Source organism: Hydra vulgaris, chromosome 02, assembly GCF_038396675.1.
Source record: "Hydra vulgaris chromosome 02, alternate assembly HydraT2T_AEP".
Lineage (NCBI taxonomy): Eukaryota > Metazoa > Cnidaria > Hydrozoa > Anthoathecata > Hydridae > Hydra > Hydra vulgaris.
In genome coordinates, this window is record NC_088921.1 from 42,410,743 (window position 1) to 42,429,543 (window position 18,801).

At 28.8% G+C, this 18,801-nt stretch overlaps 1 protein-coding gene across 4 annotated transcripts in view; it reads right to left on the minus strand.

Annotated features, from left to right (window-relative positions):
- Positions 1 to 18,801, minus strand: part of LOC100204204 (voltage-dependent N-type calcium channel subunit alpha-1B) — a 93,314-nt gene that overhangs the window by 21,671 nt on the left and 52,842 nt on the right. For all 4 annotated transcript variants that reach the window (XM_065790982.1, XM_065790983.1, XM_065790981.1 and 1 more), the window contains 6 exons: positions 13,975 to 14,082; positions 13,763 to 13,815; positions 7,939 to 7,984; positions 7,758 to 7,858; positions 5,786 to 5,987; positions 5,546 to 5,710 (listed from right to left, as the gene is read on the minus strand). In XM_065790982.1, coding sequence (XP_065647054.1) covers positions 5,546 to 5,710; positions 5,786 to 5,987; positions 7,758 to 7,858; positions 7,939 to 7,984; positions 13,763 to 13,815; positions 13,975 to 14,082 — 675 coding nt within the window. The remainder of the gene's footprint in view (positions 1 to 5,545; positions 5,711 to 5,785; positions 5,988 to 7,757; positions 7,859 to 7,938; positions 7,985 to 13,762; positions 13,816 to 13,974; positions 14,083 to 18,801) is intronic.

The following is an 18,801-nucleotide window of genomic DNA, read 5'->3' on the forward strand; positions in this document are numbered from 1 at the left end:
TTTTATATCGATGATGCAAAATATGACCAGAGCCTGCATTGATTTGTAGTCTAAAAGCTTTTAGGCTAAAAATATTTTTGGTATATTTTTTTTTAAACAAATAAAAGTTTTGAGATTGAGAAGTTTTTTATTTAAATAAATTTTTTAATTGTAAAAAAAATTACCACATTGAATATTGACCACATTGTGCATGTATGCCCAAGAACAATGCAATGAACAGATGACCAAAGAACCTTCCTGACTTTTTTTGGCAACATATTTTAACTTTAAATAATATGGAACAAAGTAAAGAAAGAAATAAGATGAGAACAGATCTCTTGGAACACAGACAAATACACAACAAAGATTAAAATTACTTTAGGCTAAACTCAAATAGATAAAGCAGGCCTGGTATCAAATAGATAATCCAGACCTGGTATTACTGTGAAATCGTTTGCTAACATGTACTTAAAGTTAGAAAATTAACTATTCTTGTATTTAGTTTAATCTTCGCAAATATAATTTCTGATCAAGTACTAATACTGAGTACAAGTACTGAGCCGGGATAGCTCAGTTGGTTAAAGTGCTGCTAAAAGTTTGGATTGATTATTGACCGCAGCAGCAGGATTGCAGGTTCAAATCCCGGATCCGCTTACTCAGCGTATGAGTAGTACTTTGGTACGAAGGGAACTTGTCTCAATTAGCTCTGCTATTATGATGTTTCCTTCTCGACTAGCAAATAAATAATCTAGTCGAGTAAATGAAAATTATCGTTTAATAATATATTTTCAGAAAAAGATTTACCAAATTTTAGTGTCTAGAGTTATCACTTTAAGTAAGCTAGCGTTTTCAGCAATGAGTAAACTTCATCTGTTATCTTTTTTCTTGTTTTTTATCAAAACTGATTCTTTGATTTTAGTGTCATTTATGGTTGTTTTTTTATTTAACAAACCTTATAGCAGACTAAATTTGATTTTTGATTAGGTCTCATAATGACCTTTGATGTATAATGACTTTAATGTTGTACCATAATTTTTTTCTTCAGCAGTCTAGAACACATTTCTTTTTTTAATGGCTGTTTTGGATATCTGTTTTAGTGTGTTTTTATGATTTTCCATAATTTTTTTCTCAATAATTCAATGTTTTCTTAATAATTCAAGTAAAATTCTTTTTTGAAAATATGTAACACAAACTTAAAATGTATACAGGCTATCTGTGAGCCAGTTGTTTTAGTTAAGGGTCTATTAAACAAAGTTAAATTATATAAATGCAGCTGGTTTAACTTTAAATAAATTAAAATACTAAAGTCAAAGGTTACTAATATAAAATATAGTTGACCTGTCCTGTTTCTATTTTGAGTTTTATTAACCAGTACAAGTTTCTTACACACTTTGTTGGTTTGTTGTTTCTTAACTTTGTTAAGCAACAACAAGTGGTAAAATTGTTTTGAGCATGTGATTAGTGTCAGAATTTTTAAACTCTGTACATAATGAAAATAAAAGACAGAAACTTATTATACCTCCTTTTTTTTTGAATAAAGGAGAGAACAGTTGAAAAACTCAAACCACAATGAAGCATATATATAAATAATACACATGAAGAAAAAAAACACACAACTAAAAAGCAATCCAATTTTTATTATAACAATTTTTGACAAATTTGATAATAAGTTATTTCAATTTATTAACTTTAAAAATTGCCATTCTTATTAGTTTATCATTTATTTAAAAATTCAAAAATTACTAATAAATTCATCTTATTATAAGTGCATTAAAAAATCAAATAAACACATAATCAAAAAAATGTGAAAAAAAATAAATAAAAATAATTAAGCAAAACAGATAATACAAAATATTTTACAACAGTTATTTTTGTAAAGAAAGGCTCCAATAGTCAGATGTTTGGCCTCGGCATTTATATTCGTAAGAATTCACCAATTTGTAGGGAAACTAGGTTTGAATCCACAGATTATTCTTTTATGTGCTTTTGTTTAGCACCACTTCACTCTATCGACTTTCTCTTTGTTCTATATTGCTTCCCTTTATCTCAAGACTGCACTCTTTTAGATTTTATTTCTGATCAAATTGACCAAGCCCTTTCTCTTTATCCTTCAGTCAATATCATTGTTGTTGGTAACTTTAATGCTCATCACACTGAATGTCTTGGATCTAGTGTCAGTGACACTGCAGGCGTTAAGGCCCATAAATTTTGCCTTTCTCAATCTCTAATGCAAATAGTCAACTTTCCAACTCGCTTGACAATCTAAATAAATTACTTTCTCTACTCAACTTATATCTTGCTTTTAATCCTAGTCAGGACTCAGTTTCTCTACATTCACTCTAAGGTGCCTCTAACCATGGTTTGATCTCTCTAAAACTATTATCTCATTCATTATCAGATACCCGCTATCATTGCACCTCTTACAACTACCTTAAAATTGACTGAGACTCTTTTCATAATTTTCTTCGTGATGGCTTTTGGTTAGAAATCTTTTGTCATACTGCTGAAAAATATGTTTTTTGGGTAATTTCTTGGATTCAGACTAGCATGGAATCTTAAATTCCCTCTTGAAAATTCCAAGTCAAGTCTCACTCTTTTTCATGGTTTTCCTCTCATTGCACTGCTGCAATTTCCAATTGTAACCACATATTGTAAATCATATCTATCAGCAAAATTATTCTCTAGAAAACAGGTGTCTGTTTACTATTTCTAGAAACCATTGTAAAAAGGTTTTATTTGATGCCAAAGCCTGCTATTCTCAGCTCACGAATTCTCATATATCATCTCTAAAATTGAGCTCCAGAGGCTTCTTGAGAATCTTTAACAGTGCCTATAATAAGGGAAAATCTGTGATTCCACCTCTCTTGAATGGTTCAGATTTTGTTACCTCAACTAAAGACAAACCTGAATTGTTTGCTGAGAACTTTTTATCAATCTCATCTCTTGATTCCACTAATCACATCCTACCTGATATAGCCAACAAACAGGTTGATCCATTGTTTGACATCTAAAGTGATTTCCTGCTTAGACTATTCTACAGCTTGTGGTCTGGTCAACATACCTGTTATAGTCTTGCAGAAGTGTTTTCTGGAGCTATCATCTATACTTTCAAAACTTTTTAACAAGAGCTTATCAGAACCTTATTTTTCAGCCTGCTGGAAAGCGGCATCTATTGTCCCTATTTTCAAAAATTATGGAGAGAAATGACTAATCTAAATACTGTCCCATTAATCTTCTATCTACAAAAAGTAAGATTTTTGCGTTTAACAAACACTCAACCTGTCATCTTGAATTTAATAACTTTCTGACCATCAATATGGATTTTGATCTCCTCGTTCTACTGCTAATTTGTTTAGAACTATAATTAATAGGTTTTATTGTGCATTAGATAGATGTGGAGAAGTTAAGGCTATTGTTCTCAACATTTCTAAAGTCTTTGATAAAGGTTGGCATGCTGGTCTTCTTCATAAGCTTTCTTCCTATGGTATCAGGTAACATCTTTAGGATTATTAAATCCTTCCTTTCCAATCATAGTATAAAAGTTGTCCTCAATGGACAGCACTTTTCTTCATACCCAGTAACTTCAAGGATTCCTCAAGGTTCTATCCATGGTCCTATACTCTTTTTAATTTACATTAACCATCTTTCGGTAATTCTCACGCTTAAGGTGGCATTGTTCGCTGATGATATTACCATTTAATCTTGTCTTGATAAGAAGCCAAGACTCTCTTACTGCTTGGAGAGGCGACATAAGCTTGAAAAGAATCTTACTTTTGCTACAGCATGGGGCTCTCAGTGGCTGGTGAATTTTAACGCAGATAAAAAACAATATTTTTCAGCCTATTGTTATCGCAACAGTCTAGATCTTCCTTTATTTATAAACAGTAATAAAATCGATGAGTCATCTACCCTTCGTTTTCTATGATTAACTTTTACTTTGAATCTTTCTTGAAAGCCTTATATCAAACCCAATAAAGAACTAGCATCTCCAAAGGTTATATCTCTTTATCATGCTCACCACTTTCTTACTCCAGATTTTATTCATTATCTCTATAAATCTCAAACCGGTCCTTGTATGGAATACTGTTGCCATGTCTGGAGCGGATCTTTAAATGATGTTCTTTCGCTTTTAGACAAGGTGCAAAAACGCATTGTAAACATATTTGGACCTGCTCTTGCATCCAATCTTCAATAATTGTCACATTCTCATATGTTGCTTTTGCTCTTTCTCTTTTCCATAAATACTATTATGGGCGCTGCTCTATAGAGCTAGTGTCTCTTGTGCCATCAACTAAAATTCATCCTTGTGTTATTTGTCATTCAACTAAGTCCTTTTACTGTGACTGTTCCTAAGTGCTCCAAAAATTATTATTTATCTAGTTTTTCTTTCCTTGAACATAAGTTCTTTGGAATTCACTCCCTTAATCTTACTTTCCTGATTCATATAAATTGCATTCTTTTAAGTCGTCTAAACTTAATATAAACTTCATATTTTCTCTTCCGGTAATTTCCATCTCTAATAGTGATTGCATACAGTCTTGTTGGAAGTGAAGATATTGAAAAATAAAAAATAAAAAAGGAAGATAACCATCAACTCTAAGGTCACAAGATGAGACAGCTTAACTCAAATTAGTCTCACAAGGAGAAAGTAAGTCTGGTAAACTTTGCAAGAGATATGACTTTGAAGAACGAATGTTAATGAATGATAGATTTAGAGAACTTGTTGGTGGCGATGGTTTTTTGTGTTTTGTAGTTTTTGGTTCTTTAGTCATTTTGATTTGTTAATGAACTTGACTAAAAGCACAAATAATACTCAGTACACTATTGAACAGTCCAAGCAATTGCCTCATTCCTATTACTAAACACTAAGTTGTATCAATAGGCTCCAAATGTGGCCTTGACAATGCACACCAAAAGTATAATCAGAGACACCACCCATGCAAAATATAGCACTGTTGGTACTCTGATACTTTACAGCTGTTGATGGAATCTGAGAGCTACCATAGAGTTTGGGAAACCTGACTACTAGCCGGCCTCAGAACCATAAAACTGAGTTTTAGAGCTGTACCCTCATTAGGAGATAACTAAATGAGTTGCTTAGTCGTAAAAACATAGACACAAGCAGAACTTGTGCATTGAGTCAAGAAGATCATTAAAAACATTATAAACTGGAAACAATGTATTATAGATATATCTATGCCAACTTAATAGATAAAGAACAGGTGCAAAGCTGGTCAACAGATAGAATCTATATTATATGTATGTAAGCATGTATTTATATATGTATGTATGTATGTATGTATGTATGTATGTATGTATGTATGTATGTATGTATGTATGTATGTATGTATGTATGTATGTATGTATGTATGTATGTATGTATGTATGTATGTATGTATGTATGTATGTATGTATTTGTGTATGTGTGTATGTGTGTATGTGTGTATGTGTGTATGTATGTATGTATGTATGTATGTATGTATGTATGTATGTATGTATGTATGTATGTAGTTATTAGTTTTTTTTTTAAATTGATGAATTTTGTGGTGTACAAAAAAATAAATACCTTGAGCATAAGTATAAAAGTATTTCCACATATAAGCAGCATTATAAAGTATTCAAATGGTACAGAATCAACAAAAAGCCACAGTTTGTATTGCAAGCTATTGGGGTTTTCAGGCATAAATCGTTCTCCTGGTTTAGACTCCATTGCAATTTGCAAGCATCCCCGCTAAATATATTGAATTTATAAAAAAATCATTTTTCAATATACAAAATTGTTAAAAAAACAAAAAACCTGATTTACCTGATTTCTATCAAGTTCACAATCACCTTCTTCAGATTCCCCTTGTTCTTGAAAGGTCAAGATGATGAGTGCAACAAAAATATTTAAAAAGAAAAATGTGAAAACAACAACAAAGGAAACAAAAAACAATGAAACTTGAATCTGATTATTTAACAATGGTCCTTTATCATAACCAGTGCTGTCAATTGCAGTAAACATCACACTAAAATAAAATTAATATGTCAAATGCAAATTAATGTTTAAAAATTATAAATAATATAAGCCTATTAAAAATTTATTTTATTTACAAACACATTCCTTTCAAAAACTTTTAACACTAATTGATTCATTTTTAAGGTTTCAGTACTATACCTATAACATAACAATTTCTGCCTTCCTGTTTAGTTGAAATTTATATTAATTTTATTTTGAAATAAATTTTTATTAATATTTTTTATAATGAAAAAAGATAACATTTAAACAATTAACTTTAGAAAATACAATTAATTTTAGTAAATAAATTAAACCATATATGAATTGTCCACATTGACCCACTTTGTAAACACAAAAACAAAGCTATGCATAAAAAGTTGCACATTTCAGTTTTCAGCATCCTTAAATACTTATAAGAATTTCAGTCAGTAACCATTATTCATGTTCAAAATTCAAAGAAAAAATTAAAAGAATAAAATATATTTGAAATACATAAATAAAAAACAGTTTATAGGTATATGAATAAAAAAAGGGTTTACTCTGGTAGATATGTGGAAAGTATTTTTTCCACACATCTACAAGAGGAAAAAAAATTATAAAAATCTTTTTATAATTCATGATTTACTGAAATCTTTGAATCACTGTAATCCTCATATTTTGTTTGAGAATCATACTTTGATAAAAACCATGATTTGCACACTTTATATCAGTAATTTTCATCAGTTATTTATTCATTTTGAATGTATTCATGTAAACATTTTTTGAATTTAATTGAACAGAAAGAATGATGGATTGATTCCATGTGATAAATATACTATTGCGAATAACGATTTCTCTTAATGAGTGGCTTTCTTTTATTTTTATTTTTTTGAATCTGATAAATGACTTTTTCTATCTTCAGATTAATCTCTTAACTTCTTTAATAGTTTTTATTATTCTTTTTGAAGTGGATGTACATCTGTTGATTAAATAGAATTACCCTGTGATCAATGTTGAAGAAGATTTGAAAACAACAAGTTTCTATTGCTACGTTATTAAACTTTTTAAATTGTGGTTCACTACTTAGATGTAAGGAGTTTCTCGATTGAGTTTCTCTTCCTTGACCTTCATCAAGAGCAGATGAAAATTCATATTTCTTTGCTGGATTGCAAAAGCAAAAGCTTTATACAATGTTTTAGCAATTGAGTTAGTGTAAAATTCAAATGTGTGTATAATTAAACCTAACATTTTATTAACAAATTAATAAATTGCAAATTCAAGAATACTAAATATATTGAAGTTCAAACAAACTGGAAATGCTATTAAACAGCAGTAAATATAATGAAGATCAATCAATCTGAAGTTCAATCAATCTGAAGTTCAGTCAATCTGGGGGTTTAAACATCAGCAAAGATGTTTGCTACATATTGTCTGATAAACAAATAAAGGAATCCATATTATGTATCCAAATAATAATAATAATTATACTGTTTCAAAACGTTAAATAATGATATTATAAATATATGAAAAGCAAAACTAAATTTGAAATTCAACTTCAATAAAGAAGAATTATGAAACTCTTTATTCTGATTTGATTTTAGCACTTAATTTTACATTTTAAATTAAAAATTTATTTTAATTAAGATGCATTTATTAAGTTAAGATGCATTTATTATGCATAGATGGATTTTTTTCGATGCATTTATTTAATTTATGCATTTATTTTTTATTTAATATTGTTATAAAAATAGAATATTTATTTACTTATTTGAAGACTAATTTTAATTAAATAAAAATTTACGTTGGCCAACCCTCGCCAGTAGAAGATGTAAACAATGTTATTAAAGCTTCAAAAACGTTATTAAAATTAAAATCACTGTTCATCCAATCACGCTTTTCATTCTAAAACAAAAAAATGTATTTAAATTTTTTTTAAACTATGGTACTTTCAAGCATCAAATAAAATTTTAAATTTTTTTTACCTTTGGTTCATTGAAGTTATTATCTTTAAAACCAATATATTGACCCCTAAAATACAAACACACTGAGTACTTGATAAAAATCTTATTACATTCATTTGATAGTGACAACTGAAAGTTGACACTTATGGCATCAAAAATAGGGAAAAGCAAAAATAATTATACAAGTATGAGGGGTTTGGCTTGGAACATGTAATATCATATTAAAAATAAAGTAAATAAACTAGATATTAAAATTTAGGAATATTTATTCTTTAATATGATTCGGAACAAACAATTGTGTAAAAATTTTTCAAGTCAGAAAAAATCAAATTGTAATATTAATAGTCAGCAAAACACTTTCAAGAAAACACTTTCTTATTACAATATGAAAAAACTCAGATCACTTATGAATCAAAGTTTGTACAAAAAGATAAAATTTTACTTTTATTACCAAAGATTTATCTGACGGCATTTAGAAACATGACATTTAGAATCTGTTTCAGTCAATATTCTCAGCAATACTTACAACATCACATGATGGAGGTTCATTTTTAAATTTCATAGTTAGAAATATGTTTGTTTTAAAGTAACTTCTAATGAATCTCACTAAAATTTGCCAAAATTACTTGCTCCTAACAAAACTTGAAATCAACAAATTAATGAATTAATTTGTTGATGTGTTATCATCTCTGGATAGCGTAAATATAGGTCATGTGTGACTATGGTATTTATACTACTTATGTGGTAGCCATATATGACATATATGTGACTATAATACTTATTCCACATAAGTATTATAAATACCATAACTATACATGGCCCTCAGCAACCTCATCTCATAAATCATGTGTGGCTATCACATGTGGCTCACATTAAATTTTCTTGTTGGGTATTATTACCATATCTAGATTGGCTAATCAAGTGATTATCCACAGGTAGGTGCACCACAAAAACATTACGAATGAGGGCATACTTGTATTTTCTTATGGACAATTTATTTACAAATTTTCCTAATATTTTTCATTACTAATACTATAAATAACTCCTTAATATTTTTCATTACTAATACTATAAAAAAGAAGGGCTGCTGGAAATTATTTATAATTGGTTACTATTTTTTACCATGTCAAAAAGTCATTGTTTTTTCAATATGCACTTCAAAAACTACATCAACAAAAATGCAAATAAAAGTTTTTCCAAACAAGTTTAAGCTTCAGGATTTGTTTTGTGGTAGTTATATTATATTCTGAGTTGATTTTATATGTGATAGCAAACTTACTTTTTTATTTAGCATGTTATTCACTACAAAACCCACATCATACGCACCCCAAAAACCACATTAGCTTTTCTTTACTATCCAATAGTTATTCTTAAAATTGCATATAACTATTATTTATTCTTGTTATACATATATAACTATACCACATGTAGCAGTTTTATTAGATTTGCTTGTATTTGCTTTAAATTACTGTCTAAGCAACTTTTATATATATATATATATATATATATATATATATATATATATATATATATATATATATATATATATATATATATATATATATATATATATATATATATTATTTGCTATACAGAAATAAAAAATGAAAACATTTTAAAAATAACAATAAAGTTTACTCTACGTTTTGGAACAAGGTCAATAAACCCAAGTAGTAAATCAAAATATATATATATATATATATATATATATATATATTTATATATATATATATATATATATATTTATATATATATATATATATATATATATATATATTATTTGCTATACAGAAATAAAAAATGAAAACATTTTAAAAATAACAATAAAGTTTACTCTACGTTTTGGAACAAGGTCAATAAACCCAAGTAGTAAATCAAAATATATATATATATATATATAGATATATATATATATATATATATATATATATATATATATATATATATATATATATATATATATATATTATTTGCTATACAGAAATAAAAAATGAAAACATTTTAAAAATAACAATAAAGTTTACTCTACGTTTTGGAACAAGGTCAATAAACCCAAGTAGTAAATCAAAATAAATATATATATATAATTATATTTATATATATATTTATATATTATTTGCTATACAGAAATAAAAAATGAAAACATTTTAAAAATAACAATAAAGTTTACTCTACGTTTTGGAACAAGGTCAATAAACCCAAGTAGTAAATCAGAAGCAGTTGTTGCAAGAGAGCACACAAATGCAAAAAATAAACAGTTAGCAGAAGCTGTAGCACGGTGTAAAGATAACAATGTAAGAGGACATTGTGCCCTGAAATCAAGACTTTTGCCGTTGATTAAAGATCGAGAGACAATAAATCGGCGTTTGGATGGTAAAATAGAAACAGGAAAAGAATGTCAATACTATATATTTAGAAGAGAAAGAGAATTCAATTGTACAATTTGTGAAAAATAAAAATAGATCTTTGCAAGGTATCAATAAAATACAACTGACTAAATTAGTGTTATATACACTGAAAATACACAAACAAGAGATTAAAAGGAGGATGAAAATATCATCCATTGTCATCTGCAGCTAAATTGGCATTAAAGAATCAACAATATTTCTAAAATTTGGTTTTATTTTTTGAACCTTTAGTCCTTGTTAAGCTAATTTGTATTTTTCACAAGCTATAAAAAATACTTTATAAAAAAAATTGATCTATGTTTGCATATTTATTTTTTTAGATTTGGTTGTTCATTTTGGCTAGGATTTCATGCAAAACATAACAGTTTAACTGTCAAACATAAAGGACAAGTGTCAATCAACAGAGTTTTAAATTGTACAAAAAAATGGCTTGTAATCACATAGGTTTTTTTGTTATTGAAAATTGATGATGTCATGTTTCTAGTGAATAAATCATTATCTAATCAGTTGTGTTAAAAATATGTGTTTGCTCTTTAATTCCTTTTCTTTCTTTTTAAAATCTTATTATTGCAAACAAGTATAGCAAATTTAACCAATTTTATTTATTGATTACACATTATTTATTGATTACAGCAATAAGTTCCTCTGCACTTGCAGAGGAACTTATTGCTGCTGGAATTATGACAGAAGTCAAGCACATCGAGAAAGGTATTTGGAAAGGAAATATTGACACCACAAGAGTTTTTAATAATGATGAAACTCCACAATTCATGCATTATGGTGTTGATGGAACTTGTTTTGGTTTGGTCTATGCAGCGAAAGGAGATCAATCCAAAAAAATGCAGAAAGAAAACAGAAAATGTGTTACCATCCATCACTTCATGTTATTCTCAGGTTTGTTTTTATTTTAGTATTTGATATTTTCTTAAAATGATTAAATTTAGACCAATATTTTCAGATGTAAAAGCAATTTTCTTATTTAAACTATATTTTTAAACAAATCTATTATCAAAACTTACTGGTTTAATTTAGTCTCACTACATTAAACGTAAAGTAATAAAACTGTACTGTTTGGTAACTTTTTAAACTAACTTGAACTGAGATCATGTTACTAAAAAAATTACAACTTACAATTTCAGGAGAGGTATGTATATGTCAAGTAATATTTGGCAATGTCGGTATAACAAGCCTGATGGCACCTAATGAAGCAGCAGCTAAAATAAAATACCTACTGGTAACCACTTCAGACCATGGTGTATCAGATGGCCAAACACATTTAGCCGCTTTTAAGGAATTTGAATTTAGAAAAGAAAAAGATGAAATGCTTACTGAGACAAATTCTCTAAACAAAGAAGCATTAATGCTTATTCTAGCAAATATATGGGATAAATGGGCAACAAAATGGGCCACTCTCCTAAAAGCTGCAAAGCAAGTTGGTGTAACCAATAAAGCCTTGAGCATTAAATTCATGCAGCAGGATAAGTTTGATAGAGCAGATAGTTGCATAGAGACTCCTGAAGAGGCCTCAGTTTCATCCATGCAATCAACATTGACTTCCCCTGATTCATCATTTGTTCTCTCTCCTGATAGAAGGAGAGGATCAGCATTGTATTGGAAAGAAAAGTCTTTGAAAGTGCTCAATCTTTGATTAATGAGCTGCACAAGAAGAGCCTCCAACATGAGGAGATACTAGGATTTATGACTATTAGAAATGTAAGACCAAATCAATCTACCAGTTAAACACAAATAACTCAAGTTCATGGATCTATGAAAGCTAAAGACATTTTGAGTTTAGCTGCAAGCGTTAATAAAAAGAAAGAACAAAAGGTTCAAACACAATTGCAAAATGCAGAAGAAAAAGAAGTAAAGAAAATCTTTATTAAATGTAAAGAGATATGTGTATGCACTAGAAACATTTGTAAAGTAGCGATGTTTATAGAATGTTCAAAATGCCACGATATTTTAAAATCTCAGTGCAGCAAGTTAGCGTGTCGTGTTCAGGGCAACAAACCTGCAATGATTTTTCCTGCTTGCAAAAAACAGGGACAAATCCAAGGAAAAGTTTATTCAATTCAAATAGGGGATCAGAGAGGGATGAATAGTTCACCCCAAAAACCACATAACTATTAGGTTGAACTTAGCTCAAAAATATAAAAAATAATACTGCAAAATAATTTAACTTTATGATTATTATTGAAAAGGGCACTTAAAGGCTTATAAAAAAGTCAACTTTGCAAACTTAATCTGACATTTACATGTTTTATGGTGTTTTTACTGAAATATTTGATTTAAAAAACCAGAGAAATTTTTAGAAAAAGCTCAAAATATTCACTTAAAGCTATAAAAATCAAAAGCTGATTTATTTTTCCATTAGCTTGAACATTTTAATGAAAAAAAATCAAACCCTTATAATTTTTAGGTGTAAATCGGACCGGCTACATTCCAATGGTAACTGTGTGGTTTTAGGGGTGCAATAGTTTTTGCAGTGCATATACCTGTAGGCTTGAAACTAATTATTTTTTTTTTATGATCTTTTTGATTTGATTTGAGTGTTTTAAGCAGTCTGGGGTTTATATTCTCATCTTTCTGTTAAGTTAAACGGAATGCTAGTCAAAAAATTTTTTTAACTACATTAATAAAAAAATTTGTTAAGAATATAATTTTTTAAACATAATTATTTTATTTTAGTATTAGTTTTACTTAATTAAATTTAAGTAAAGTTTTTGCCATTTCTTTTGTAATAAAATTTGTAATAAAAAATATTGTAATAAAATTTTAGACAAAAGCTCCGTTATAGCATAACAGAGAGAAGTGAATACGGCTGCAGAGCATTAAACAAACTAATTATAATTAACCTAGAAATAAAGGTAATGAGTAATTATTTTAAGCAAATAATTAAGGCTTACAGCAACAACCTTACTTCCCAACAAAATTAAAGTTAAACAGCTCATAATCATAATTATTCTCTATCTAACTCCTCAAGCTTATAACTTAGCACCTCGTACTGTAAAAGCTAATTTTACCCTTTGAATAAAAAAAAAGTGTTAAACATCAAATGTTTGTTGCACTTTTTCACCAAAATTTTTGATTTCAATCAAGTTCTAAAAAATGAGTTGAAAAGTCTAACGTCAACATCATTTGTTGAACTCAAAGCAAACACTGTTGTTGAGAAGTTACAAAGCCACAACAGGGAATATCCATACTGTTGTTGAGAAGTTACAATTTCACAATGGCAAATATTCATACTGTTGTTGAAAATTTTTAAAGTCACAACAGCAAATAACCAAACTGTGGTTTATTATATATTATAATTATATATTTTTATAGTAAAATAATAGTGAACCATTATTTATGTTAGTTAACATAACATAATAAAGATTTAAAATAAAAAAAAAAAAGAAAGTAAAAAAGTTCTTTAAAATAATAAAATTACTAACTGGCAAGATTCTTCAAGATTTTTGGATATGTCTGTACAGTAATAAAACTTTCCCTAAATTCCGTTTAAAAAGTTTTAATATTTAATACTATAAAATAAATTTCATTAAAGAATTTAATACTATAAAATAAATTTTATAAATTTATACAACTTCATTTATGAAAAATTCAGATTTAAAATTATAACTTTAAATACATATTCTTTAAAACTTACTGAAAATAGTTGAACGCCCATTACTGCAAAAATAAAAAGAAACTGAAATGTAATCAGCAGTATATTGATAACATTTTTCAGGGAATATAGCATGCAATGAAAAACTGCCTAAAAAAATTATTGTTAAAACTTTTCAGAAGTCATATAATTTAAAAAATACTGACCTAAAACAAAATATACTGATAAAATATTTGAGAAAATGAAGAATGCAACAGATCACTACCTAATAATAAAACATATTGTATACAAATGCAAATGCTTTTATAAAGTTATTTGACAACACATTCGATATGATTTGTTTTATGCTTTACTTTATACCACAATATCTAAAAGGTACGTTTAACTGAGCAAAGTAAAAATGTAAAAATTTTACAACTTTTTTATTTTAACCTTTTTTTGTTGTTGACCAACATTGTTAAGATTTATTTAATTTTTTTTTTTTAAACATCTTAAAAAGTTGGAAGTTACTGGAATAAAAAAGATGAAGATTGTAGAGTAAGATAACAATTGATGAATGACTTAAAGGATTGCAAATTATATGAATCAGGAAAGCAAGATGAAGGAAGAGAATTCCAAAAAACTGATGTTCGAGAGAAAAAAACTAGACAAATAAGCATTTTTGGAGCATTTAGGAACAGTCACAGAAAAAGGATGAGACTTGATTGAATGATGAGTAACATGAGAATTAGTTTTAGTAGATGGTACAAGAGACACTAGCTCTTTAGAGCAGTGTCCATTATAGTATTTGTAGAAAAGAGAAAGAGAAGCAACATTACGACAATGTGATAATGGTTGGAGGTTGGCTGTAACAGCAGGTCCAACTATGTTTACGATGCGTTTTTACACCTTGTCTAAAAGAGATAGGGCATCATTAGAAGATCCGCCCCAGATATGGCAACAGTATTCCATACAAGGCCGGATTTGAGATTTATAGAGATAGAGAATAGAATCCAAAGTAAGAAAGTGTCAAGCTTGATAAAGAGATGCAACCTTAGCAGATATATGATTTGATATATGGTTTCCAAGAAAGATCAGAATAAGAGTTAGCTCTAGAAGATGAAGAGTAGATGACTCATTGAGTACATCACCGTTCATATATATAAAAATATCTAACTTATTGCGATAACGATTAGCTGAAAAAAATTGAGTTTTATCTGTATTGAAGTTCACCAGCCACTGTAAGCCCCATGCTGTAGCAAAAGTGAGATCCTCTTCAAGCTCAAATGCCCCCTAGAAGCAATCAGTGTGTTGGCTTCATATCATGACAAGAATAAATGGTAGTATCATCAGCAAACAATGCCACCTTAGATGTGAGAATATTTGGAAGATTGTTAATGTAAATTAAAAAGAGTATAGGGCCAAGGATAGAACCTTAAGGAATACCTGTAGTTACAGAATAAGAATAATAGTGCTGTCCATTGAGGACAACTTTTATACTACGATTTGAAAGGAAGGATTCAATAATCTTAAAGGTATTGCCAAATACACCATAAGAAGAAAGCTTATGGAGAAGGTCAGCATGTCAAACTTTATAAAAAGGTTTAAAAACGTCAAGAACAATGACTTTAACCTCTCCACCTTTATCTAGTGTACGATATAACCTATCAATTACTACTGTTAGCAAATCAGCTGTAGAACGATAAGATCAAAATCCATATTGATGGTCAGAAAGTAAGTTATTAGATTCAAGATGAAAAATTAAGTGCTTGTTAATTAAAGATTCAAAAACCTTGCTTATGATAGAAAGAAGACTAATAGGACGGTAGTTAGACAAATCAGATCGCTCTCCAGAATTTTTGAAGATAGGGATAACAGATGCCGCTTTCCAGCTGGCTGGAAAACAAGACTCTGATAAGCACTAGTTAAATAGTTTTAAGAGTATAGACAACAGCTCCGGAGAACACTTCTGCAAGACAATAACAGGTATGTTGTAGAAGAGTCTAGGCAGGAAATCACTTTAGATACAGAAGCTGGAGTGATACGAATGTCAAGCAACCTGTTTGTTGGCAATATCAGGTATAACGCAACTAGTGGAATCAAGAGATGATTCCACTAGTTGCGTTCTACCTGATATTGCGTTAGACAAAACTTTTTCACAATGGTTTCTAGCAGTAATAAACAGACATCTGTTTTCTGAAGAATTGTTGTGCTGATAGATATGGAAGTAACGGTTTCGATTGGCAATCGCAGCAGCACAATGTAAGGAAAACCATGAAGGAGAGTGAGGCTTAGCCTGGACTTGTCAAGAGGGAACATAAGATTCCATGCCAGCCTGAATCCACGAAATTATGCAAGATGCACATTTGTCAACAGGAAGACGAAAAATTTCTACCCAAGGGCCATCACGAAGAAAATCACAGAAAGAATCCCAGTTAGCTTTAAGGTAGTTGTAAGAGGTACAATAATAGAGGGATTCAGGTGATTGAGAAGAATGAAATATTAGTTTTAGAGAGATCAAACTGTGATCAGAAGCACCTAAGGGTAAAAGTGGAGAAACTAAGCACTGATTAGGATTAGAAACAAGACATAAGTCGAGTAGAGAAGGTAAATGATTCGGGTTGTGATATGCAAAAGTGAGCAAAGCTATCAGAGTGGTGAGCATTAAAGTCACAGACAACAACTATATTAGCTGATGGATAAAGAGAGAGGACTTGGTCAACATGATCAGAAATAACATCAAAGTGCAGTCTTGAGATGAAGGAGAGCGATATAAAACAAAGAGAAAGACGATAGGGTGAAGTTGTGCTAAACGAAAGCACATAAAAGAATAGTCTGTGGATTCAAACCTAGTTTCTCGACAAATGGGCGATTTCTTACAATGTAAATACCCAGGCCAAGCATGTGACTATTGGAGTCTTTACGAATTTAAGGAAGATAACCATCAACACTAAGATCACAAAATGAGACAGCTGAACTCAAATTTGTCTCACAAAGAGCAAGTAGGTCTGGTGAACATTGCAAGAGATAAGACTTAACAGAAGAAAAGATACTTCGAAGACCACGAATATTAGTGAATGATAGGTTTAGAAAACTTAAGGATGATGATGGTTTTTTGTGTTTTATAGTTTTGGGTACTTTATTCATTTTTAAATTTGTTGAAGAACTTGACTCAAAGCATTGATAGTACTCAGAACACTGTTTAATAGCCCAAGCAATTGCCTTGTTGCTATTAATAAATCCTAAGCCATAACAAGGGCTCCAAATGTGGCCTCCGCAATGCACACCAAAAGTACAAACATGGACACCATCCATGCGCAACATGGCACTGTTAATACTTTGATATTTTCCAGCTGTTGATGGAATCAGCCTCATTGAGAGCTACCACAGAGTTTGGAAAACCTGACTACCAGACGGCCTCAGAAATATAAAACTGAGTTTAAGAGCTGTACTCTCATTAGGAGATAATTGAATGAGTTTCTTAGTCGTAAAAACAGAGACACAAGCAAAACCCATACAATGAGTCAAGAAGAATTTGCTTATAGAATATATTTTTGGTTATATATATATATATATATACATTATATTTAGTTATATACAGGGTTGCATGGTTTTAACCAAATGGTTTAAACCATTGGTTTAAACCAATTTAAAAAAATGTTGGTTTAACCAAATTAATGTTTATTTAAAACGATTTGAACTTACAACAGAAAACTAAAACAGGGTTATGTTAACAAATACAACTAATCTTCAATATAGATATTTTTTTTAAATCCATGATTTTTGTTTCTGTTTTTTCATAGAATAGAGTCCTCAGTGTTCTTATAGAACAGAGCAGTAATAAATTAGTAATAACACTTATTTATCTGTTTTCTTCTACAGGCTTTTTCTCCTTCATTAGGTTCATCAAGATGCATTGTTTTCAGATGAATTTATTTCATCAGGAAGTTTTCTTAACAATATATATATGTGTGTATATATATATATATATATATATATATATATATATATATATATATATATATATATATATATATATATATATATATATACACACATATATATATATATATATATATATATATATATATACAAACACACATATATATATATATGTGTGTGTGTATATATATATATATATATAAATATATATATATATATATATATATATATATATATATATATATATATATATATATATACAAACACACATATATATATATATGTGTGTGTGTATATATATATATATATATATATATATATATATATATATATATATATATATATATATATATATATATATATAGGTATATATATATATATATATATATAAACATATATATATATATATATATATATATATATATATATATATATATATATATATATATATATATATATATATATATATATATATATATATATACATATTTATATACACACACACACACACACACACACACACACACACACACACACACACACACACACACACACATATATCGTTAAGAAAACTTCCTGATCAAATAAATATTTAAATGTTTTTAGCAAAACTATAAGTAGTTCTAACATAACTTATTGATACCACAAAAAATGTCTCAAAAAACTGGGCGCAAATGTGATATGATTTGGTTAAAATATACACGAGTGACTGTTCCAGAAAGAAAGAGGTGCAGAGCAGTTTGTAATGCGTGTAGAAAAGAAATGGAAAGTCAAATTCATAGGATGCATGAACATAAAAGTGCAAGCAATCACAACCCCATGAAATTATGGAGTCAATGGAAGATCAACAACTTCTTGAAGGTAGTTAAATTACTGCATTGCCATTTTAAATTTTACACTTTCCCTAAATTGTAAACATATATATTTGAATTATCACGTATAGACATA